Raw genomic sequence first — 27368 nt, 5'->3', positions numbered from 1 at the left:
TTTATTAATAGTGTGTATAGTCCCCTTGGGACTCGATTACAGCTGCCATACGCCGTGGCATTGAATCCACCAGGCGAGAGATATAGCGTTGGGTGCAACGCAGATCGACCACGCATCTTCAACACGCTCCCAAAGATCATTAGATGTTCGTGGAGGATTGTTCGACCAGGTTTCCCGCAATGTTCTTCCAACAGAGGCCCACATATTTTCAATAGGGTTCAGATCTGCTCCATGAGGAACCCAGTCAACTATTTCATCAGGTTGCCTCTGCAACCATGTCTGAACCACATTTGAATTATGTATCGAGCTATTGTCCTGTTGCAAATATAATATGCCGTCACCTACATGAGCTTTTATTTCCGGAAGCGTTTCATCCAGATGTTCCACATACTTGTGGGCGTTTAGGCGACCAGGAATCCTGTAGATTCCTCCGAAATTTGCAGCCTTGCATATCTATGCCCAACAGTGGACAGTTACATGTCCCATTCGACTAGAACGGGAAACGTATTCAGAGGCGTACCTTTTTCTAGGGGGGCGGTAAACACGCTTCGGCCCGAAGTTTGCACTGGAAAATATTTTTTCGTCTGTGAAAACGACCTCGTCCCACACACGTGCAATATTTAACTGTGCAAACGCCAGACGGTCAACCATGTGGTCTTCTGTTGATCGCTCCTTAACAGCTGCCCTGTATGATCTCAAACCAAAGGATTTGAGTCTACGACGGACAGTCGTAACATCGCCTGGGAAATTGGTTTCCTCTCGTAGCTGTCGGGCAGACATGAAAGGGTGCTCACGGCATTGGGCAATTACACTCTGGTCTTCTTCGGCAGAGGAAACTCTTTGTCGCCCACTTATTCTTTTACGTCTTACATCTCCTGTTTCCTCATATCTCCTCCACCACATCCGTGGTGTAGCACGGTTAACGCCATATCTCGCGCCTACCTCGCTATAGTTCATGCCCGCATGCTCAATTAAAGCAATCACGCTGCTTTTAACAGAAGCTTCGTAGTGAGCCATTTTCACACCAGAAGCAAAATGATAGCTTTGCTTAGGTGTTTGAACGGAACGTGCTTCATGTGACGTGACGTAACAAGGCGGAGTTTCCTCTTATTGCTGTAGACGATATCGTACGTCCTCTGCTGGGTGTTTCGTGACGGAAAAAGTGCTTTTAAGCAGTTCATGGCGACCGCTTTGAAATCAAATGTAAAGTATGAGAATTAAATTTGTCATATCTGTAGTTTGGTGTAGAGACAAAACAAAATTGGAAACCAAAGGTTTAAGAACAACTCAGATTATTAATATAAAACAAGTCAAAGATTATTAACTTGTATTATCATACAAGAAATGCGAGAATTTTGAAACAAAGAAAAATAACTTAGAAATTTGCAACTGAAGACAAAAAAAAAAAAAACTAACTTAAACACACTAAAGGGTATGAGTAGGGGGATTAATGGGGACGTCAGCAATGAGGCTATATGTCCCCGTCTCGATTAACGCGAGGGATGGATTTTACCATTTCACTTTGACGGAATAACGTAGAGGATGGAGAGGAGGGGGAAGATACATAACAGCTATAAATATAAAAATAAAAGTGACAATTTTCGGTGGTGAATAACTCTTGAACTACCCGATCGTTCTCAATCATATTTTGAACATAGATGAAATTCGAACCTGGGAAGCTTTTTGTTATTTCATTTTGATATTAGAACTTGCGGAAGAGGAGGGGAGGGTAAATATATATGAAAATGAATAAAACTTAATAACTCTTGAACAATCCGACTGATCCCAATCAATCAAACATTCAATATAGATAAGGTTCGGACCTGAGATGTTTTCATTTTTTGCCTTGACGGCATAATGTAGGGGAGGGGAAGGGGGGACTATGTAAAAAAAAAAAAAAATAAAAATGCTGTCTTGGTGACTTCATCACGTTTAAACCACCGAACTGATCTTAATCAAATTATCAACATAGATGAGGTTCGGACCTGGGGTGGTTTTTATCATATCCCTTTGATGGTAGAACGTAGGGTAGGAGGAGGGGAGGGGAGATATCTATAAAAATGAATAAAACTTAACAACTCTTGAACCACCTGACCGATCTCTATCTAATTTTCAACATAGACGACGTTCGGGCCTAGAAACTTTTGTTTTAATATTTTCACTTTAACGGTAGAACATAGGAGAGGATAAGAGAAGGGGAGATTAATATATAAAAATAAATAGAACAACTCTTGAACCATCCAACAGATTTCGATCAAATTTTCAACGTACATGACATTAGGGCCTGGGATAATTTTTGTCATACCGTGCCCCCAACATGGAGAGGGGAGAGGGATACATAAAATCATCGAAAATGACCAATATCAAAGAGTGCTTTAGTAATAGTAAAACCATAACATATTACTATTTTTCTTTAATTTAGCCCAGCGAAATCGGGGTGCGACTTAGATTCGAGGACGTCTTAAGTTCGAGTAGTTATCGAGAAATAATTAAAGATATTAACATGTTATTGAATTACTTTGCTAATAACAATAATAATAATAATAATAATAACAATAATAATATTATTATTATTATTATTATTATTATTATTATTATTATTATTATTATTATTATTATTATTATTATTATTATTATTATTGAAGATTTGATCATTCAAATACTGAAAGATCAAAATATTCAAATACCTTAAGACAATTAAACGTGTGTCATCGCCGACTAATGATCACCAAAAGTTCTAAATTTAAACAAAATATTCACACATGGTTCCGACTTGAGAACCTCCAAATTATTAGCTAGCGCCTTGAGCACAGATCCACGCTCTATATGCGCTAAATGGTATGTTTTAGTATGTTTAAATTAGATTTCCTTGCCTCCAGTTACAAAATTCTAAGTTAGTATTTTTCGTTCTTTCAAAATTTCTTTCGATTTTTTTTAAATCATATAAGTCAATAATCTTTGGCATAGTTTATATTAATAACGTGGTTGTTCTTAAACCTTTCGTTCGCTAGTTGGTTTCTTCTCCACACCAAACTACAGATATACGTTTAATTCTCATACTTGTCATTTGGTTTCAAAGCAGTCACCATTATCTGGTAAAGCAATTTTGTTCGCCACGATTCATGAGTTTTGTAATGAAACACGTCAAGAAATGAGTTAAATGAAGGCTGCAAGAGTTTATATCAAAGTTGAGTATTGTGAGCTAGTGACAAGCATGTAATAACGTCTCGTATTTGAAAATAATGTTAGCTACTTTTAATTCACTAACTGGTATTAGATTTAATTCAAGCTTAAAGAATTGGAATGAACAAACTCAGTGTAGCTTAAAGAAACAAAACGTAAGAAGAATGGACGAGATTTGAACCCTGGACCACCAGTACAAAAATCCTGTTCACTAACCCCTCACCTAACAAGCCATCAACTTCTATAAGTTTTAAATTTGCAAGCAAATGATACCATTATACGTTTGTGCAATCAATGTTTTGCTGTTTTCCTCTTCAAGAACGTAACATGTTTACGACGATTCGTTTCGTTTTCCATTAGCGCTTCTAGAGAGATGATTTGTGTTTGAGTATAGGATCTTTTGTTTCCTTTAACCGACAGTTCTAGCAAATACAACTCAATTGAAACAGCTGTAAAAAAAAGTAGTACTGTCTTAGAAAGTATTCCTAAAAGGGAGAAACTACATCGTGCACCCTGAACAGTGACGGGAGTGCGTTGAGCGAGGCCAACAGCGAAATGAAGTCCACTGAAGATTCGTAACTCCACTTTGAAGGGTTTTAATTAATTTCACACTTTTTCCTCAATATCTAAAATGTAACTACTTAGCCTTAGATGAAAAGGAAGTTGTGAAGGAGCTATAGGCTGTGAAGTCTACTGAAAAGATTTATCACGTCCTTGCAGCAACTATTTCCAGCAAAAGGGAATAAGTACATCAGACCTAAGTTTTCAGAAACGCTAAAAAACCTTCCCGAGGCGTATTTGTATTTGTTTCAACACGTGTATAACTGATTAATTGTAGCAAAAGAACTGACAAACTCTAAGACAAGAAGAAGAATCTTGTATTGTAGCACTGCAATTGGTGAGAAAAGCTTAAAAGTGGAAAAAATATTTTTATGTACTTATTCCCTTTTTCCAATCAGTGGTTCAATTATGAGCCTATATTTTTGAGGTGTTAAAAATAATAATAAGAAAACTTATTAACTGGTAGGTTACGCTGGACTCTTAATTGTGTATATCGAATAATGGAACGTGGGGTTATACAGAGGATTTTGGATTTCTGTTGGCGATCAATTAATCTTTACCCTAGTAGGGAATACTGGTTGGTCCGGATTTCGAACAGTAATGAAGATCAAGATTGATTGAAATTTCAACTTAGAATGAAATAACTAAAAATCTAATCTTATACAACTCTCATTGATAGTAGTGTTCCGTATTTGTTTAGACGCCTATTCTTTTATAACTTTACCTATGGTGCATGGAGTTGTTGGTTAGATCCCAGCTCGCGCTGAATGAACTTTATTATGGACAAACACCGTGTGCATGAGTTTTCTCGGGTTTCTCCAGTTTCCTCCCACTTTCTTCATTAAACGATTTCATTCGTTTCTCACCATCACTGTCTCCATTAGCGTAGTCGGCATAACGTGGGACGTAAAACTTAAATATTTCGTTTCGTTTTTCTTTTATCACTGTATCTCACTTTTCCTGTGACGAGAGCATCATCTAAGCGAGTATTCAGTGAATTAAACCCCTATATTCATAGCACAATAGTACAGAATGAAGTTTAGCTCTTTGGCAATCTCCAGCATGCAGAGCAAAAAAAGTCAATACATTGATATTGAAACAGTAGTTAACGAATTCCTCTGCGAAAAAGATCACCCGTACTGTTGTGTTTCAGATGATAATTTATAATTATACTTAGTTGGTTGAAATTTCTCCATAGTTGTGGGGGCGAGATACTGAAAAAATCCCTACCAAGAGGTGAAGGTGACATGTAAAAGTAGTCATATACGAACGAAATTAGTGTCGAATTCATATGCAAAGACGAAAAGTGACACTCTGGATGCTGCGTAAGTCTAAAATAAGCCTTGGTTGGCTTCGAGTTGACAATGGGAGGGTGACAGGAATAAAGAATCGAAAATATCCTATATTTGTGTAGAATGGATAGTTTTCGAGATCACTGACATAAAAGGTGATATTTCAGATGTGTATATGTCCAAGGTTGGCCATATTGAAATGGGGTCATAGGGAGAACCAGTAAATACTTCAGAACAGTTCCTTTTTGGTGCGCTTCAAGACACTGAGAGTGAAAAGTGATAATGCACAAATCACATTCTGAATTATCGGAGATATGACTTCTGGGAAAGTGTCGTTGCTGCAGGGAGGCATTACTAACTGATCACTCCCTAAAATCGTCACTGTTTTGCAGGGCCGTAGACAGAAATTTATTTCAGCGATCGAAAGCTTGACAGGAATTTATTTCAGCGATTGAGGGCATATTTTACTAAAATGTCTATCATTTAGGGGCGGATCCAGGATGATTGTTTGGGAGGGGCGGTCGTTCGAAGTCAAATCAAGGTAAGAGCGGATTGAAAAAAAAAAAAAATTAGAAAAGGGGAAGTAGCTCTTCTGCAGAATTAACTTTCTTAAGAAAGTAAGGCCTATCTACTTTAGGTTTTAATTTAAGTTTATAATACAAAGATGAAAAATACTTAGGATATGTTTTATTTTTAAAATAAAAAGTATAAAAAGTTCGCTATTATGGGGGATGCGATCACCCCAAACACACTCCCCTGGACCCGCTCCTGCTATCACCATCTATAAAATTAGATATATATACAAACAAAAAAGTAGTGATTTCGTGGGGGCAAATGCTCTGGATTGCCAAGGCCTGCATCCTGTGTATGTCCCTGCTGCTCTGAATTGTCAAAAGCTCCTCTTCAAAGGTAAGACATAAAATGTAAATAATAAACGTGTAACATAGAATACAATATAAATAGAAAATATGTTATAATTAAGAAATAGAAAATAATTATAAAATAAATTTGAAGGACAATTTAAAAGAAAATCAATAATACTTGAAAGTGAAATATACTTTTAAAACAATTTTGCATTTATGCAGGGCTACAAACAAGTGAGGAGTGCCATGTAAATTTAGTAACAAATATAATATTGGAAAATTATTTCGAATTAAACTAGCTGTGACTACATTACTTCAAACTTGAACTTGTGGAATATACAGTATGAGCGTAGCTCAAATAAAATAATCAATAAGAATGGTCTTGATTGGAAGCTCGGACCATCCACGTAAAAGTAACTTACATTAACCATTCACCTAACAGACAATGACGCACAGGGCTTGGCACTACTTTATCAGATGGTTCTATCAAATGTCACTTAATTAAAACAATAATAACAAATTTTAAAGCTTTAAAAAGTGTGCTGAAGAAGAGGAAGTTCATTTTGCACATTGTAACTAAGTTACAAAAGGTTTACGTCCTAACTGAACGGCGCATCTACCGAGTCAACTTTTGGAATATCCCGTTAAGGTAGCTTTCAACGCAGCTAAGGGAAACGTATGTGAACGAGTAATAGAATCCTCCGTAGCAGAATGGATAAAGTCATGGTTCGATGACCACAAGGTTCGTGGTTCGAAACCCGTCGCCGAAACCAGATTTTTTAAAATCTTAATTCCTCAGTTCTGAAGATCTTTCTCTCCTTTCGTAATCATCTGATGCTCTAAAAAGAGTTCTCCACATTAATTCGACAACTGCCTAATGTGATCCTCGCAGTTCGAAAACTTCCCTTCTTATCTTTCACAAAATCAGAATTTTCGTCATAATACGAATGCTGTCCGATCGTTTTTTCCCCAATTCTAAATCTGTGTATACAAATCATCCCTCTCTGTCTCCATACTTGAACCCCCCTCCCTCTCTCTCTCTCTCTCTCTCTCTCTCAATGTCACCCAGGAAGTCATATGGCTTGAGATCAAACCTTCGACTCTTGAAACCAAATGTAAGCTCTTTAGCAATGTGCTATCGTAACTCTATACGTTTGTTGTTAAAACCAGTGTCTTTTAGTCTTTATTCGGAAGGGGGGGGGGGTGGAAGAGATTCTCCGGCGACATAAGATTATCACTTTTTATTAGTGTATTACTATACATTTGATCAAAAAATACGTATTTATGAAGCTCAAGAGAGGGGGAATTACACCCTCCTGTCCTGCCCAAATGACGCCCCTGAAACATTTGCTTGCACTTACTGAAAAGAAATTAAAGGAATCATTGAATAAATGAATCATTGAATAAAACTCGTTTCTGTCCGTAGATATTTTAGAGCTTTTGGCAATTTCCATAGATTTCTTAGGGAGCATCTTACTAGCTTGCACTCTTTAAAGAAAGAAAAAAAAATGAAACTAAAGATATTTATGAAGCTCTGGGAAGATTGTGTGGCTTTCCTTTAATTTAGGCTCTTAAAAATATTTCAGAACAAACGAATGGACAAGACTGTTTTAAAGCTATAACGTTGTAAACTTGATTCCTGTTTCTTTTTCAGCTGAATGGAAAGAGTGTACTACGTCACACACACTGCTTTAGACAAGGAGAGGTGGAGGACGGGGAGGAGTTGAAATAAATACTAGAAGCAACTAATCGATTGATACATGTATTGCCGGAATGCATAAGAAAACTGGGCAAGAGTTTGTTATTCATTTGGACTTAGAATTTTTGTAACAAATTTTATGCCGCGGACTGTACAAAAAATGTAAAAAGGAAATTTGAGGGGAAATTTCCCGAAAATCCCTCTGTCACGGGGAAATTGAGGGTGATGGAGAAAAACTGATTGCAGATTGGAATTCTACGTGAAAAGTTCTATTAGAATCAGGTATTTTCATTTCTGTGCCAAAATCTTGTTGACTAGTGTTATACAACACTAAGGCCCCCACAAACAAAAATTCTGGCTACGCTACTGCCCCATATTGAAATCTCTCGTTTCTAATTTATTTGGTTTACACTGTTGTTGAACAACAACACACTCCAGATAAATGTGTCAGTACTGTTTTCTGCGACTGAAACCTTCAAACATTCTCAACATATAAAGAAAAATGAGGTATTTGCGATAAAATTTTATTTATAAGGTAAGCGATTTTTTTTCACATAGTGGTACAGTGTGTGAAGCAGCAAGTAGTTTTTATTTACAAGTGTAACAGATTTCCTACATCGTATATAATTAATTCCCATACATCTTAGCTATATCTTTACAATACTGAAAGCCGTCAGCAAAAATTTGGTGATTAAGATGATACCTGAAGAACATATTGTAGTTTAGAAGAGTAATGTGAGAATCTATTGAGCTTATTGGTGCTTGACAAACCTTCATGTACAGAAAAAAAAAAAAGGAACATAGCATCATGGTTTTCACAACATTGATTAGATAAAATTCGTTCTTACTTCAAAAAACATAAGCACGCCATTACTTACTTCCTGAGCTTACCTATATTTGCCTTTGGCTTCTCATAGTTTGTACCTATTTTCTCTGGAGCTTCATCGAATCCATGTGCTGACTTGTCAACTCTATCACTCTGCAAGCCATACTTTCCTCCAAAACCCTGGTAAACAGAAAAAACAAAAGGTTGATCTAATAGATATACATATTAATACAATAACAGGCCACAAATATGATCAGGGTAAAATTATCATGTAGTCTAAAAAGCAATAGCATTTTGCGCAAGAAATGGTGTTAGTGTCCCAAATCGCACGGGATGAGTCGCAGCGAGTGACGCCTAATATCATTTGACAGTTGACAGCTGAAGCTAGTAGATGTGCTAAATGTGCTGGAATGTCCAGACGACCATGTAAGGCATTATGCCATAAAGACGAGCTAACTCTCCTGAAAACTATGCTACACTTTGCAAATTTATTTCGATAAAAAAGCAAATGCTGAGGAAACTCGTTAAATGTGTGTATGGGCAAGATACGTTATTAACCCTTTCACAGCGTAAGTCGACTTTTGTCGTCGGAAAGAAATTTTCCTTAACCAGTAAATGTCAATTATAGTCAATGTTTAAAATTTTTTTGCGCTATCTTGGGCTTGTCGAGACTAGTCGCCAGGTGTGTTCCGTTCGATTTTTTGCATTCTGTTGCTTACTGAAAACAACAGAAAGCAAAAAATCGTACGTCTTATCTTGAATGAAGTTCTCCTGACACGAAGTTAAGAGTGACTATTGTTTTCTTTCTCGTTATCATTACACGAAAAAACGGACAATCAACCTAAATAATTAATAGCAGTAAAGATTAATGCCAGAGTAACAGCAGATTTTAGAGGATTTTAATTGATATTTGCACCTGCATTGAACATCTCGATCCCTCAACATCTTAAATAAAGTTCTCTTCACAATGTTGTTAAAACTGATTATTGATTTAAATTTGTGGTATTCATACACTGAAGCCTGGACAACAAAATGAAGTAACTACTTGCATTAAAAGTTTCATTCAGTACAACTACGAACATCTACGATTCCCATGGATATTTGTCGCTGCAGACTTCAGCAGGTAGCATTTGGAACAAGCAATTAGTATAATCATAAGTAGTAGTACCGGTAAGTCTATTTAAAAGCAGTTGTTGGCGTGAAATCATTTTCTCAGAAAGAAAAGAGCAAATAGTATAGAAGTTTAATTACATTTCATCAGTATGCAATAGTGAATCAGTTTATAAAAATGTGAAAGAAAAAGTAATCTAATTTCTCGATAGTGGATATATAGCACTGAAGTTCATACTGCGAAGAGCTATTCTACTACGTAAAAGAAAGGAAGGGGAAAGAAAACTTAGTTAGGTGAAAATAATAATTAACAATACTTTGAAATCAAGACAAACGACCGTAATACTACTTAATACTATTAGTTTATATTCTGTGCTATGCAATTTTGATAATTTGTACATTGTTTTATTATTATTATTTTAAATATTGTCACGGACTACGTTGAACTCATTAAACGTTCGTCCGTGATTGTACTTTTAGTTTATTATTCTTCAATATAATTTGCAAAGGACAGTGAAAGAAAACCTTAAATATATTTCAAAACTCAATTATGATTAACTGAAGAATTCTTTATCTGTAAAAAACTGCTATGTAATTCTGAGTTTCAATTTGTTTCCACGTACCGAAGTCAACTACTTTACACAAGTTATCGTTTAAGTTTATGCATCGACAAACACGATAACTGAAGTATATTATTTGAAGGTGCACGTACCTACTATTTTATCAGAAGTACAATAAATGCATGACCTCAGCATTAGTCGAAAAACAAAACTATTTGGATTCCCTAATTGGTGGCATTGCGACGTTCAAGTCAGAAAGAAGAGGACTTCGTATTTAACCGTGGATCCGACTTGAAGATCTGAATTATATGAAGTGTATCTATACAGGACTTCTATTAGACCAACATTTCTAAACCTAAGGTATGTACTTACTTCATATTTGTCAATGCCTATTCATGATACGGAACTTGGAACAATTCTACAGACACAAATAAACATAAACTAACCCCATTAAAATCATTCTTCGAAACTCGATTCTTTTCATTTCGTCACACAGAATGTTCATGGATATTGCTATAGGAATTATCGATGTTGAGAGTTCTAAGAAAAAGTTGGTTATTGCTATGACCATAATATTATATTATATGTGAGAGAGAGAGAGATAGATAGATAGATAGATAGATAGATAGATAGAGAGAGAGAGAGAGAGAGAGAGAGAGAGAGAGAGAGAGAGAGAGAGAGAGAGAGAGAGAGAGAGAGAGAGAGAGAGAGAGAGAGAGAGAGAGAGAGAGATTCTACTTGTGGGGTCGAGTTTTCTGTAAAAGCAGTTACTTGCGTGGTCGGAAAATCGCGTCCCACATTTACATGTTTATTTCAATAATTCGTGCTTTGAATAATAAAATTTGAACCTTATACTTCTTAATTGGCATACTATACAGCAAAGTTAAATGGTTTTTATGTGTTTAAAAGTTCATGATTTAGAACCCTACAAGAAAGACTTGTGTACAGCTTTTTTTGCAAAATGGCAAGTTCCGGAGTCTTTGTTTTTTCTTACGAAATAAAAATTATTTAGGAGTGTTTAATTTGCGTAAATAAACGTATTGATAACTTTAAATATATTCTTTTAAGTTCTAGTAGAAATTCTACTTCAGTATGCTTCATAGACTTCAATCAAACAACACACACATTTGCCTCAATTGCCCCGCCCACTCCATGTCAGTCATACTATGAGCAGGCTTAGTTAGTCCATGGCTCCTCCCACTGCCCCGTCTTCCTCTTGTCAATTTTTGTCAACGTATCAAGTGGATTGATCTAAATAGTCTAAATAGTACGTACAAATCAATAAAAATTAGTGTAATAACTTCAGTTGTTGCTTCTTTTAAAATAAAGAAACTAATATATGTTGCTCTGCTTTTCGGGGAAAACACTGTTCAGAATGAATATAAGTCGGCATAAAGTAAATTATTCAAATACACTATTTTTATGTGAAAATCATTAAGTATTGTCCAAAGTGAAGTTCACCTCGTTGGCGCAAGCACATTTCTGTTGATTAGTTTTGCTTAAATTTGTAATATGATGCACAATAGTAATGACTACAAAATTCCATTATGAACATAAATTCTTAACCAGTTCCCCTAGCATCTATAATGATTTAAAAGATATTTCATAAAAATAATAACTTTTCTTATTTTCCATACATAACAGACTTATGGGAACTTAGATACCTAACAGAACAGTATAAAGTAAGTTATAAATGTTCTCGTGTAATTTTTGTGATGTTTTCTTCTAATGTTGCCCACATGAGAGACAAGAAATAAGTTTTTATCGCGTCGTGTCAAACATTTTATAGAACATTTATCGCCTCATTTTGATTCTTAAGGAATTATTTCTCGTCTCGTATTGATTAGCTTTTTGAGATTTCTCGTCTTGTTTTGTAAATGGATGTAACGTGCAAAAGTTATGCCTTGATTTTTCTACTTTAATTTTGTCTAGAAGTTACGAAAACTTTTCCGAGTCACTAGAAGCCTAGAGAAGATTATTGTATAACATTTAACCCAAATTTATTATTGGAATATTTGGATAATAAACTTGCGTATCTTTGAACAATCCTCACTGATGTCTTGTTACGTGATATCTGACAAACATGAATGTCGTCTTCTCCAAAGTTATGGAGGAATCGACGCCACTAGGTACATTCAATATTGATGTCCGAGATAGGACCTACTGTTTGAAGTAGGATCGAAAGAAGCATCTAGGTCTGTACATCAGACAATAGCCAGTAAAATTCGAACATAGAAACACACACACAGAAAACACAAGCAGGATCTGTCACGAAGGGGCATTACATGTCAGGAAAATGAAGGATATGACTCTTAAATCATGGAGAGGAACGGTATTGCTGTTTTCTTCATAAGTATCTGGAACTCATATGATTCGCCTAAAGGCTGATTTACACCGAGCGTAACATTTTAATATCACAATGTTTCTAACAAAATTTGCAGTTCACGTTTTAAACTATTAATATTTGTATAAAACATTTGTTACCAACATTGTTATATTTCTTTAAAATATAGTTAAGAACAATTTTGTTACTAATAATTGTTGGTAAGATTTACTATCAACATTGTCAGCTTTTTTCGATTGATAATGTTACTAACATTTTAGTAACAAGAACTTTGCGATTTCTCTGAAGGCAGTTTGGATGAATAGATGTAGATAACATTTATTTTGCATGGCATGACTTCCTTATTTTCCAATAAACAACAACAAAATCCCGTATGTGTAAACCCTGATTCATTTTAAAGACAGTGACGCACAAATAACGAAATTGAAGTTCAATAGGATAGGAGAAGGATTTTGAACAGTTCTAACATACATAAGAATGTCCAAGTGACGGTTTGTTTGGCGTAAAAACTGGATCCAATAATTCTTCGCCAGACAATATCAAGACTGACTTTGGATGAGTCTAACAGTCTAGTATTCAGGAATTTATATCAGGAGGGGAGGGGTTCAAAGCTTTTCGGGCGGGTCTAGATTCAACATGAGGATAAATCATATTAACATTTGTAAAATCACCCTTAAAATTAGACTAAATTTCCATAAAAATCAAGATTTCGGGTGGTAAAAACCTCTAAAACCAACCTTCTGCGTACGTCTTTGGAATGTGTTCGTATATAGCATGTGGTTGTTCAAACTTCCATATGCGACAGTTCTGCCAATTAACATATCCACTGACTGCAACAACTGACATACAAACGTAATTTAATAAACATTATAACATGCTATGCTTTGTCACAATATAGTAGATTCTTGTAGGATTTCATTTGTTTTTGTACTGAATAAACTATCTGATTTGCCAAATAGAATGATGGCTTGTTTAATCACTCAAATCAACACTCCTGCATAATAGCTTTACAAGAAAGTACCATTTTTACTCGAAGTTCTTGCATATACGTATTTTAATTGTTTCAATTAGAGGAGTAAACAATGGCGAATTGAGTAACCGTACAGAGTATTTTACATTGAAGGAATACTAATTTACACGTAAAGTATATATCTAGGCATTTCTGTGAAGATTATATATACATACATAAAATACACTAGGTGAAATGCCCGTCCTTGGCACTGGAAAAATATATTAATGTAAAATATTAAAACTCTTTCCGCTTGGGATGTGTATTTTAGTAAAAATCCGTAAGTTACTCTACTTTTAGCATAAAGTTTAAAATACTCCACCCCTAGAATACACCCTTTAATCAAAATATGATTTTAAAAGACACGCACATGGTAACTATGTTCCAAAATTTATTTCCAATGGGTCATCCGTTTCCCCGATCCCGAAAACTATGGATTCGACGTCGGTCATTAACATGTTATTCGACGCGACTCCTGCACCTCGGAGTGTCTTACTCCTTTTTATTTTTATTCTTTTATTTTTTTAATTTTAATTTTCGATTGTAAGTCGGCCGTATATGTACCAAATTTGGTTGACATTACTACAATGCGCCCGAGACGAATCGAATAGAGACTTAAGACTGTCTAGACTCGTCTCGAAGCAGTGATATCTTCATTCGAAAATATATTCCTGTTTTAACTCGTCTCGAATTTCGAGTCGGGACAAAATGTGCAAGATAAAATACACAGTAAAAAGTAACATGTAAGAAATTTGCAGCATTCTGATTACGTGCACCAAATCTCTCAAGTTCTGACAAAAAGCAATTGACACTTGGACAAGACAACGAAAGTTCATGAGGATTTTTTTCTTTTCTGGTTTTGAGCTGTCCAACTTTGAAGTCATCAAATACACCTATATTTCATGACCTGTGAAATTTTGATGCTTTGGTACTCAATAGTCGCACCTCTGTTTCTTTACACTTTTCAAAACATTGTGAAATTTAAAACTAATATTAGAATTATTCTGCTTGTTTTCGATGAATTTAATATATGCCTGTTTTCTTAAAATGTGCAGGTGCTGTTTAGATAGGCACGAAAACAAAAGATTTATAAACAACAAAATTGTAAATTTAATGTTGTTATATTTGTTGCTCAATGTCAGATTGATGAGGAGATTGGAAGTACCAGTTTTAGATTTTTTGGTACGAATTTGTACCATGGAGTAGTGTTGTGTTTAAACGCTTATTAAGCTCATATAACAGGTATTGAACCATTTTTTTTTTTTTTTTTCATTATTAGTAGTCGTCAAGCATGGACCAAAGAATACCTCAGACGCGTTTTGGAACCGGATGGTCAACTTAGCGGCACCAAGTGGGCGCGGAGAGGTGTGATTTTTTTCTTAATGCAAATTTCAAAAATTTTCCTCGCCCTTAGTTCCTAAGACATCAGATTGAAATTTTGCAAACGGATTGTGTGCACCTTTTGGTATTTTTAATGATTTTTCGAGATCTCTACGTGAACCCGGGCCCGGGCGGAAATTTTCCGAGCTTTTTAAGAAAAAATCCGGGTTTTCCCGAAGTTTCGGGTTCAGGTGTATGATATAGACATGTGAGCTATACCATTGGAAAGGTTTCTCTATTCTGAAAAAAAAAAAAAAAAAAGTGCAAACCTAGATCTACGATAAATAATAAGGAAGCAGTAGCTGTTTGACTGGAAGTTGAAAATTTACTCCAAAAAGTGGAAATCCAATAAGGGCTAGTTATCTAAAAAAATAGTGAGGTAGGTGCCGCGCCATAGAGATAAAGAGTTATACTCTTTTGAAAAGTAACAACTTTATTATTTCTTTCATTCGTGGAAAAACGAAATGAAATGTTTCAGTTTAACGTCCCATGTTTATGCCCCTGAGGCTAAAGGAATCGGATTATTAAGACGAGTAAATGATGGAAAAATTGGTAGAATCAGAATGTAGGAGGAAACTGGACTATCCCGAAAAAAACAGACACGTTGTCCACCACAAACTTACTTGGCCAGAGATCGAACCACAGACTCCACACACCAGAGGTAAGCTCTCTATCACTGACCCATCGTACTCCCATAATTCATTCTTGGAATTTAAAATATTTAAATATGATGATCCATCATTCTGGAAGTCAATTTTTAGAATTACACACTATTAATGTTATGGACTACACTCACAAGAAGATATCACGATCACTGATATGAAAAAGACCAAGTTGGTACAAAATAATTTACTCGTGCTGAATATGGAATTCTCATCTAATCATTAAACCCACAACGTGCTTTTGCCTCAAGTTCTACAAATCGACAAGAGAGTCCCTTTCACAGCAATATTTAGAAACTGTTAAATTCACTTGAATCAGTAAATTGTGAATTTTTCGATCACAATAGTTATTTTGGGTTTACTTAAATTAGAACCCACATCATGATCCTGTGAAAAATATCACGAACCTGTCTTCTTGTTCAACTCAACCAGAGGTTGGTGGGCAACATGGAAATTTTAAAACTTTTCTCTCGCTTGGAAGAGCTGTTTAATTTTTATTTTTATGAAGAATGAAATCAATTATGAAAGATGAGTGAAGTACGTATGTATTCATACTTCTATGTTGGAAACCAAAACCATAACTACATATTTTATAATCTCATAATTTACTGGTTACAAAAAATATTTTTAAAAAAGGTACCTATTTTTACAAGTAAAGTAAACATTGGTGCATTTTTTAAAAATTTTTAGAGTTAGATCGTTTGGATCCAATTGGTGCATTTATTACAATATACTATGTAAAATAGTAATATATGATACACAACAAATGTTACATTATACATTTTCCGTAACTTATGATATGGTATATCACATTAAAGCCACAAAATAGTTGTTGAAGCGAATAGTCCAGAAGTTTTGCGGAGGCTTATTGCGTTTGTGGGAACGAAAAGATGCTTAGCTATGCTAAATTACTATGAACTGCTAGACCTTCACTTAGTTTTATACAAACTAGGTATCTGGATAGATGCTTAAATATTATTGTTATATTTAAAGTAGTATCAAACATCACGACATACAATTATTAGTTCTAATTAACTGATATAAGATGAAAATTAGTTGTTATTAAAAAAAAAAAAAAAAAAAAAAAAAAAAAAAAAAAAAAAAAAAAAAAACTAACTGTTAAGTTTACGCATTATGTGATTTTTAAAGTAATAAATGCTGGTTGCTGGTTTTAAGGCAAATAGCTATTTCTAAGTGAATATTTCCTTCGAAATAATTTTAAAAATTACATAAAGATTTTCGAGACATTCAAACGAGGGGAAATTTCTACCAACTGTATTGTCTCGACACGTGCGCATCTCTAGAAATTGCTCCAGGTGTTGCAGAATTGTGCATATATCCATTCTTATACATAGAAGATGTAAGTCTATGCATGTGTACTCCACGCTATCCCCGTTATCACGATCATACTTTCGGCCGCGGTGGATCAGTGCTAGAGCGTTCACCTCTAGTGTGGGGTCTGTAGCTCGGATCCAGCTCTCACAAAGTGAGTTTTCTAATGCAAAATCACCATGTGTGTTGGTTTTCTTGGTGTTTTCCCGTTTCCTTCTATATATATATTTCAATCATTCTTATTACAACAGTTCCCTTTAGCTTACACGCATTACTGTAAGATGCAAAAATAAAATATTTCATTTCATTTTTCATTAGTATATTAAAAGGTTAAAAATATAACATATAACTGTATTTAGAAACACAAACATATTTCAAATTGAGAAGCTGAGTTAAAAATAAGAATGAAATCTTTCACTTTCACGTATACGATTATGCGCTTTAGGCTAAAGAAGACAACGATTAAGGTGCGTGAATGATGAAAGAGTTGGTGCAATGAGAATGTAGGAAGAAATGAGAGTACTTCGAGAAAGCCCAGAGACACTATGTTGTCCACCACAAACTTACTTGACCGGGATCAAACCAGGGACTACCACCAGAGGAGAACGTTCTACCAGTGTGCCACCGTGGCCCCTATGCACTGTTAAAAGTAATTTCTTAAATTTGAGAAACCGTTTCTTATCTGTGCACCGAGACAATATTTTCTTAGAAATGAGATTTGGAAATTCCCATTTATAAGGAAAGTAACAGTATATTTTCTCGTTTCGCTTTATACAACCTGATCTACTTTTCTTCATTTCTCATTAATAAGAGTTTCAAACTCTTGTTTCTAAGAAAAGACATTCTCGGTGCATAGATAAGAAACGTTTCTCAAATTTAAGAAAATATTTTTAACATTGTACACTTAAGTAATAGTTCGGACACTCGCAAGAATAGTTGAGTTGATGTTTTGAGTTTAACGTCTCTTTACTCAGCGAGGCATGTGAGACGGGACCTACTGATTAACCTGGAATCCGAACATGAGCTCCCGCCGGCAATCGAACATGCGTCTCCCACGCCACAGGCGCGTACGCTAACCACTTAGCCACGAAGGAGCTAGTATCGCAAGAATAGGAAAGTTACAAAATGCCACTTGTGACAGAAGTATACATGTTCACTTACGAAGATAAAAGCTAATTACATGTAGCCCTTCTGCTAATTCTAACTTGTTTGTAATATCCGCAGCAGCCTTTCTGTACAGGTAACACACAAGGAGATGAATTTATGAGCCCAGAAGTAAAAACTAAAATAATGACTATAATATCACATCACATTTGGTTCATACTCCCAGGAGGTTCCTATTAATCCCTGTCCCCTCGTTTTGTACAAACTGCACGTTATTCTTTAAGAAAAATATAAATCCAAAATAAAATGCCTGCTATTAATTACTGAAATTTATGTACAAGCTCAGGCTTCTGAGACATTTTCTCAGGTCATCAGTACTCAAATACGATAAAGAGCGTTCACCTCCGGTGCTTGAGGTCCCTGGTTCGATCCCAGTTCGCGCCGTGTGGACTTTGTGGTGGACAAAGACCGTGTTCGTGGGTTTTCCCGGGGTTCTCCCGTTTCCTCCCACTTTCTTCATTCCACCATTTCATTCATCTGTCATCATCACCGTCTCCTTTAGCCTAACCGGCATAAACGTGGGACGTAAAACTTAAAAAAAACGTTTCATTTCATTTTCAAATACGATAAAGTACTGACTCTACCCTATCATCAAGTTTTATATACATTGCCTTTCTTTTCTTCTGAGCAATGCTCTGCATTTCCATTCTTCCGAAAACATGAAAATTAAACATAGCATCTTCATTCAGTAAATATAATACTGTAAGCTGTACACTTTTGAACAACACTAGTTGGAGCACTGAATCTTCCATTCTTCTACTTGAAGTTAGTAATACATGAAGAAAGTTCATTTTAGAGCTGTGACCGCCAAACCGTCGATCGCGAGCTACTATTAGCTTGCGGGTACATTTTCGGTAGATCGCGTTAACGCTCCGATTGGCTAAAACTACAAATATAAGTTTATAGACAATAAACAAATGTAAGATTTTTCTTTAAGTTGGTAGTTCCTTTGGTTGGTAGCTCACAGTAGAATTTAAAAACGGTACGGTAGCTCAGAAGCTTCATAAATTTGGCGACCACTGGTTTAGAGGATAGTTCATGCTCTATTGATAACAGTGCTAGATGATTTATTTTGCCTTGACCCAAAGAACTAACGCCAATGTCACTAGTAAAAAGTGTTCTCGCTTGCATAAATGTCTAATTGCATTTTTTTATATTAATTGGAGAACGCTGAATTGGATGAAAATATCTCTAAACATATCCATCCGTAGGGTCATAAACTCAAACTTGGGCTCTCTGAAGCACTTTTTTTATTAATGGTGAAAGTGCCTACACTTGAATGCATTTCTAAATGCACTTTCCATACTAATATGGGGATTCTGAATCTATTGGAACTGTTCAAAACATATTAGTCCATGCCATCACGAAAAAAAAAAAAAAAAAAAGAAAGAAAGAAAAAAAAGGAAAAGAAAAAAGTTTAGCTCTTTGATCTCAACGGTTTCTGGTTTGACAATAATTAACTAAACTCTCTCGCTCGCCTGAAAGAAGGCACGAGCAGGGTGCAGATTTTGAGATTTGTGAGATTTGAAGATTTTTAGTGCAATGTAAAGTTCAAGGAACTCAATTATTGTAACTTCAATTTACAAATTTCATCGAGAAGAAGAAATGTAAGTCGTTTATGTTCCGTAAGTTAGTCAGATCCAAGAAAGTAGCTGATTTACTAACATATATATATCTTCTTTGACAAGATTATCACAGGATCATCAAAATAGGTTGTAACTAATTTCTTGATTGCATCATTGCAATCCAAAGTGTTTATTCTTAGAATGGTTTCGAAATTGCATTTCTGCACACCGAGAAGCCGAGATACCATCTTGTGTACGATTACATTTAAAAATAAATTAATAAATAAATTGCTTTTCTACAGTTTCTTCCGGAAGAGTTTCAAATGCTCTGCCGAAACTCAAAAACACGAAACTCGTATATTTGTGGACAATCTTCCTCCCTCTCCCTTCTCCCGTTGCATAATCTGAAATGGCGCTATTGATTAAGACTTTATACCTCTTATATCCTTATGTATAGTAACCCCAAGAGTTGTAATTGTTTATTTCAATATCAAATGAGTTATCTTTTGACTGCAGGATTAATCTTCTTACATTTGAGTGATCCAAAATTTGCATTCAAACACTCAAGAGAGGTTCAAATTGGGAGAACTATAATCTGTCCGTATATTTCCACTATCCCATCACGGTACAAATTGCATTGGCTTTGAGTATTTTGTACAACTTTGACTATTTTGGTAGTTTTTCTGCTATACATTTTATTCAATTTATGCACACTACATATTTATGCACACTACAATTTATGCACACTAAATGAAGCCCAAATGGTTGATACGATTTGGAAAATTCCACGATTTTAGATTGAAAATCACCTATTTCCAATAACTTTCTTTTCTTTAATTTTTTTTCCGTATCTTGATTCAGAACGGAGTTTGTCTTTTGCCCTGCCGCCCTCCAAAAAGTTTTGATACACCCGATACTGTGTTAATGATATATTATTACATAGATGAAACTCAAGGAATTGCCCTCCGCAGCCCCGTATAAGGCTCTGTATCTGTTATATATTTTGGTCTAAGGGGAATAATATTGAAACCTTAAGTTGCATAGGATTTGAGTTACTTCAGGTTTAATAGAGTGATAAAATTCTTCAAACGATGAATACATTAAAGGAAAAAAAAGAAATAAAATATTTGAAAATTGTTGTTTTATGGCGACTAACATTGAAACTGTTCTACTGTTTACGGTTGGAAAAGAGCGAAAGGATGGAGATATGACATATATTCCTGGGAAGCTGGATTTATATCAAAAATCATCGCTCGCTTAATTTTTTTTCCTCTCATAATTGACAACATGGCCGTTATACATATAATAATTAAGATACTTGGACAATACTTAGCATAGTTTGGAAGACTAGAAATAATACTCAGCTAGGAAAAGAAACAGTATAAGTACGATATTATATATAAATTCCAAGTAATACGTTGGTTTTAAAGTAAATTTACAATAACATGTGGAGTAAAAAATTTACTTTCATTTCCGTACAATGAGTTAGAATCAGTAGCATTTAAGGTTTTGCCAGAGAAGCAAGTTTATTCAACGATATTAAATTTCCACGTTAAAGCATACATTTCTCAAACTCATTGTGAGGACAATTGCTCTCTGTCTTGCCCAAGTTATGCCCTTAGTCACCCTGTTCCATCCAGGGCCGTCGCGCCGGGACGACAAATCAACAAAATTCAAGTTATGATCTTTACACTACATGTTTTGGGAGAACTATCGTTAACATCGTCCTGCAGAACAAACATTAACAAACCGTACATTTTACATTTGAAGATAATTATAGGAATGAATTGAAGCAAATATAAATAATTACAAACGTCACCTGAAAACGTTACTTTAGTTATCCAACGCTATGAGAACTTGACTGAAAAATTCATGTTAATCACAAGGAAAGTTTATTTTGTGTTTTTTTACCGAAAGTCAGAAAATTATTATTATTATTATTTAATTATTTACACATTGGACTTGAATATTTGTATCGATATTTGTGTATGCTATGCTATTACTATGTTGATGTGTATAAAGTTCAAAATAACCAAGAATAACACTATTTCAATAATGAAAAAAGGTTTCATTAACTTTTATGTGTTAACTATAAAACCCATTGACTTTTAAAAAAAATGACATAATACCAACTTCTTTATCTCACATTAAGATCTTACATCCCATTTTTTTCAATAAAATAACTTTATTATTTTCTGTTTAACTACATTAAATTATATTGCTTCATTTGCTAGTAGTGTGGAGATAAATTCATTGTTGTGTTCTATAACAATTAATATACATTTAGAGAAAATATATTCCTACTCTAGATCTATGTTACAAAATGCTATACAACTTGCTCTGACATCAAAATTAATATCTTTAAAACAGGAAACAGTAAAAACTAAACATAATTGTGCTACTATATACACCGACAATTGTAAAAACGAAGAGTAACACATAATGATTTATAAGTGTTTCAGTCCTCTATACTTAGATTTTGCCATAATTCCAATCACAGACTAATGAACAAAAATATCATTTTATACTGTATCCGTCTTTCAAGTAGTAATTGCTAACATTCAAAAAATGTTTATATTAATTTTAGATTAAAAAAATTTCATCCAGCTTGGGTGAAGATGGGAAGGAATTTAATATGCTAATGGCATTGCCTCTTTGTATGGCTAGGCTTATCCCTTGTGTGAAAAAGTAACCACTTCTAGGATCTCCTGATTTGTTAAATTTGATCCTAATTCCTTTAAAAACATTCTGGCTTCTTTGCTAAAAACACCCATTGTTTCCGTGGAAAACGCAATAAAAATGTGATATTCTTTAAGTTTTGAATATTTAGAATGTTTCCACATACACGCTGTCCCTGCTGCACTTCCCGCTTCTTCATAGTTGACGTTAAGTAAGATGGGGCAAAAGTATCTACACATGTTACATCCCATACTAGACACTGGCCCCTTTCCCAAGGTGTCAAAGTAATTCCATCTGGCCGCTTATTATCATTCCGATATATTCCTGGTGGCTCTAAAATGTTAGGACAGTCTATACTAATGAGGGTTCGTTTTATTATTTGATTTAATTCACTGTGACGTGAAATTCTCCCTCAACTTTTGATGCAACTTAATGCGTGTAAGCTTTTCTCATCCATCCGACTTTGACACACACATGTGAATTCATAGCAAATAGTAAGTCCTAGGCGTAAAGCCACACATATTTGAAAAATATTTGTTTCTAAAAATGTTCCGATGTTTTTTCAGGGTGTGGCTTGCAACCATGCTCCAGACTATCTTCTCTTTGACGTAGTGCTTTGAGGCGAGCTGAATCAATATCATTTTGCGAAACTACCTCGTTTTCAGCTATCTCGTTGATTACAATTTCATCCCATTTTCTTTGTAACTCCTTTGCAGCCGGAATTCTGTTGTAAATGCCTCTCCATATCTCTAATGCCTCTGTCAGATGAGGAATCTTCACTTCGTCAACTGGAATATTAAGAACTTTGGAGACGAGCGAGAATACCCATAAGAAGAAGACAAGAATGCAGGGAGACTCACATCTGAAACTTTCCGTACCCCTAAACCTCCTAAACGAATGGGTAAGCTTGCTTGTGCCCATTGAGTTTCATTTAACTTATAATTGAGCATTGATTGCAGACACTTTTTCAAAATGTCATCTAGTTGAAAAATGTTAGTTGACCTGAACCATGTTGGAACGGTACGTAAAAAAGTAAGTCAATCTAGGAATACCTAAACAATTTTTTAAAACTATTTAGATGATCCTCCAAACAATTATCATATCCATCTTCGTGTAGTGGTGCTCCCAATAATGATATCTCATGAGTTTGTATTGTTCGTATTCCAGGTAGCACAGATTGAAATTGAGCTTCAATGATGGGATCTGGTGTTCCCGACGTAAAAAAATAGCTCACATTTTAATGGATTTATTTGTAATCCTATCTTACTTGATTCCACAAGTAAAACATTTAAGTCGTGTATGACTGTTTGTGGTGATCCACCTAAAGTACCATCATCAAGATAAAACACATTTAGTTCTGAACGTAACGTACTAATTATTGGGTGAATTGCTAAACTAAATAGCATCGGTCCTGCAGGATCACCCTGTTGACATCCGACCTGTGATGAAATTGTTTTGTCTCCGAAAAACAGCATGGACGGATTAGCATAACTTTGCCAAAAATAGGGATATAGCTGGGGTATAACTCGTTACACTTCTTTTAACATAGTCTCTCTTTCCACAGTGTTAAATGCGTTTTTATAATCTATTTTGAGGATTATATTGTTAGAGTTTTGGTGTGATTTAATGAAAGCACGGGTAGCATGTATGATTGTTTCACTCCCTTTCTTCGTTGCATAACCGAGCTGATATGGTTACAAATGATTTGTACACTGATTATAGACTGATGATACAGCTAATTTGGAAGCCAATCTTCTGAACACACATCTAACTGCTATCGGCCTTACACCACCATCTTTTTTCCGCAGGGCACATAGGTTACCACCAAAGAAATATTTACATATATCGTGATTTACTTTTCCATTTAAAATCAAGTTTACCAATTTCGTTATTGAAGTGAGTAAGATCCCCGCTGGATCACCTGGCGATTTCGATATTAGATCTTTTAAGTACAGAATAAACATTCCATATTTAAATTTAGAAGTACAGAATAAACTCTGGCTGTTTTCCGTAGCGCACTGGCAAGGGAGTGTGGGTGTCTGGGAATTTTCGCCCCTGGCGCTTACAACCCACGCGACGGCTCTGGTTCCATCATACATGAAGTATCTTAACTATATTCTTACTGAACCTTTATATTCTTCTTAGAATTAAGAGAAACAGAGCCCAGGCAGAAATAGAAGCAACCCCTCAAGCTAAATATCCAGTGTGTCTTTCTGCTGTTTTCGCTGTTCTTTAAAACGAATGACTTCCCATTTGCCATTCCTAAACTAGGCTGCTCTTCACTAGAATCCAAAAACGTTTCTCACAGAAACATGACTGCTTCACTGCAAAGGTTGAAGAAAAAATATGTAGAAGGGGATAATGTCCGCTACTCCCACTTGAAACAGTTACAGAAAACCACAGCTGTCAAAGCTTATTTGCAAAGTAAAAATCTTTCATAGTCATGCGCCAAGTGACCTTGACCACAGAATAGTATTTTTGCTATGTCTCTTGAAGAGTTTATAGAAAGGCGGCACAATTAACTCTTAACCCCCGACGTGGAGTTCCACGGACTCCGCGAGTAATGTAATACCTATATATGTCCTTTTATTTTTTGTGTAGCTCCATGCCCTTCTCAGCACTTTCTAGTCAGTTGAGTTTGAACGCTGTTCTGCGGCAGGCGTGCTGAACATTTATTTCAGTGCTACTCGAGCGTTTGCACGGAGTACGTGGGACTCCATGTCGGGGTTTATGTAACATTCCTGTGCCATACCTGATTTACTGTTTAGAGCTGATGAGGTGTATTTAAATTGAGATATCTGTCGAAATTGAATTGTTTAGTTACAATTAATTTTGAAAATGTCTCTGCTGTCCACAGTTAGGATTCTGAACTAAAATTTGCAGAGAAAGTCGCAGGAACAATGAACGATGTGGGTAGGGATTTGTCTTGTGTATTGTTTTCAGATGTGGATGATGAAAGGGTTGTCAGTCAAAGTGACCATGAAAGCAAGTCGGAGATATCAGAAAATGACAGTGACAGTTCATCTGATAAAGCTAAATGTGCTACTGATGAATCTTATTACGGACGAAACAGACAAGAATTAGAGTCCAAAAACATTGGTGATCTTTGTGCCCTACAGGTTTATAAACTATTGTGATTGTTAAAGATGCGGTGGTTTCAATGTATTCTGATATCCTTTTCCAACAACAAAACAACACAATTTTATGTTAGAAAAAATAAATAAACTTTGCAGGTATGAAAAATACGACCAATGTAATATGGTCATGTTGTTAACCTAGTTGACTTTTTGATGTAGTGTGTACCCTTTGTTTTTTAACTCAATTATGTAATAATACATTATCATATACATAAAGCGTTAAAAAATAAACAAAAGAAATAAAAATTTAAAAATAGTAATTTTTACGTACAAAAATATATAGATTATACTTCGGAGTCCGTGGGACTCCACGTCGGGGTTTACGTGAAAAATTCTGACGTCGGGGGTTAAGGGTTAAGCTACCTTCTTGAAATTACTGTCACTGTGACCGTGAACTATTTATATGGTTTGACTCTGTTCATTTGACCAGGGCGTTAAATCATCTGTAGCACATACTGTGGGAGTTTTTTTTTTAATTCGTTTTTTTTTTGTTTGCTCCGTAAGGAGATATTAATGATTATCAATTGAAATGTACTAGCTAAAGGTTTTAATGGATTCAATAAAAATTAATTAAAATTTTGTGGAATTAAATTAACAGTTACCTTGCAACTATAGGTATTAGTAGTCGGAACCTTACTCACGGTTGACTAATGTATGTGCAACACGTGATACGTCACGGAGCGGACAAGATTTTGGGAGCGACAAACTAGTATCAAGTATATAAAACAAATGTATGAAACATTTATTAATTAAAATGAATATCTATAGCTCAAAGTTAATTCCTGTCGAACGCACTGTAACTTTGTACGTTATCGCTGACCTACAACTCTTCCTATTAACAGTTATTATTATTATTATTATTATTATTATTAATCGCTAAATGCTGTTTTTACTAAAGCTACCATAATTATAATGAAGTAAAATACTTAAATTCGTGACTCTTAAGATGTGTTCCTTCTAGAGGCGGAGCTAGGGGCGTACAATGATAATACTGCACCGGGCAGCAAATAGCCTAAGCCCGAGCCTTACCATACTATATTATAAAGAGCAGATGTTTCTTTCGGGGAAAGAGAGGAAATGCCATATTGATTTGAGTTTATCGTCCCTTTGCGGCAGAAAGGCAGTAAGATGTGGGACCTGTTCAAAGTTGAATCCCGCACCGCAACTTGGATATGTATCCCAGACTACTATCACACCGAATTTTGAACCCAAAACCGCGCACACAGAATGCATGAACGGTACCGTCCGCGAAGAAGCATATACACTTTAGGAGAATTTAGGCATATTTGTCAGAATTGCGGAGGAGATGAACATCCCTGGTGTTTTCCTAAGTATCAACAACTAACGATTCGTTTATTGGAGTTATGATGTTAAAACAAATGTCAAAATTTCAGATACCATTTCTAAAGAAGTTGACCACAAGGTTGGACATACCTCTAATTATATATATACACTACCCGCGAAAAGTTTCCGGACAAACACGAAATGAAGAAATTTTCAAAATGTAATATAAGAATGCATTACAATTTGCTCACAAATGAAAGGTGGAACGTTTTAGAATCCGACGAGAGAAAAGGTCTTGGCCTGTTGTGGATGAATTAAGAAAAATAAACTTAAATATCGCGCCGTTGTGATGGTAAATTACGTACGCGTGCGATGCAAAACGGCCATTACATTGCAAATTGAAGGTCGAAAACACAATAAATGCCTCATAGGTGTCTCTCAAGCTGCTCTGTCTACTTCTCTCTCAGATCTCACTGTTGGGAGTTGTCTATTGCACGCTAGTTGTGTGTGTGTTGAAGTGAGGTGTAAAATGTTCTCTATTAGTCAGTATAATGCCCCGTACGAAAAGGGAATTGGGTATTGAAACGAAATCAAAAATAGTTACTTTACGAGAAGAAAACTATACAATACGGGAAATAGCCGCAAAAGTGAAAATACCCTATACTACAGTGCATGATACCTTAAAGCGATTTGCTGAACAGGGGAAAATTGATCTCGA

General features: G+C 35.3%; 1 protein-coding gene across 3 annotated transcripts in view; it reads right to left on the bottom strand.

Annotated features, from left to right (window-relative positions):
* Cortactin (cortactin) overlaps positions 1 to 27368 on the bottom strand; it is a 773732-nt gene that overhangs the window by 139667 nt on the left and 606697 nt on the right. For all 3 annotated transcript variants that reach the window (XM_081752063.1, XM_081752064.1, XM_081752065.1), the window contains one exon: positions 8490 to 8604. In XM_081752063.1, the coding sequence (XP_081608189.1) occupies positions 8490 to 8604 (115 nt within the window). The remainder of the gene's footprint in view (positions 1 to 8489; positions 8605 to 27368) is intronic.

This window comes from Thermobia domestica, chromosome 3, assembly GCF_964235325.1.
Source record: "Thermobia domestica chromosome 3, izTheDome1.hap1.1, whole genome shotgun sequence".
NCBI lineage: Eukaryota > Metazoa > Arthropoda > Insecta > Zygentoma > Lepismatidae > Thermobia > Thermobia domestica.
Note: the sequence above shows the minus strand (reverse complement) of the source record. Positions and strands in the feature narration are given on the sequence as shown.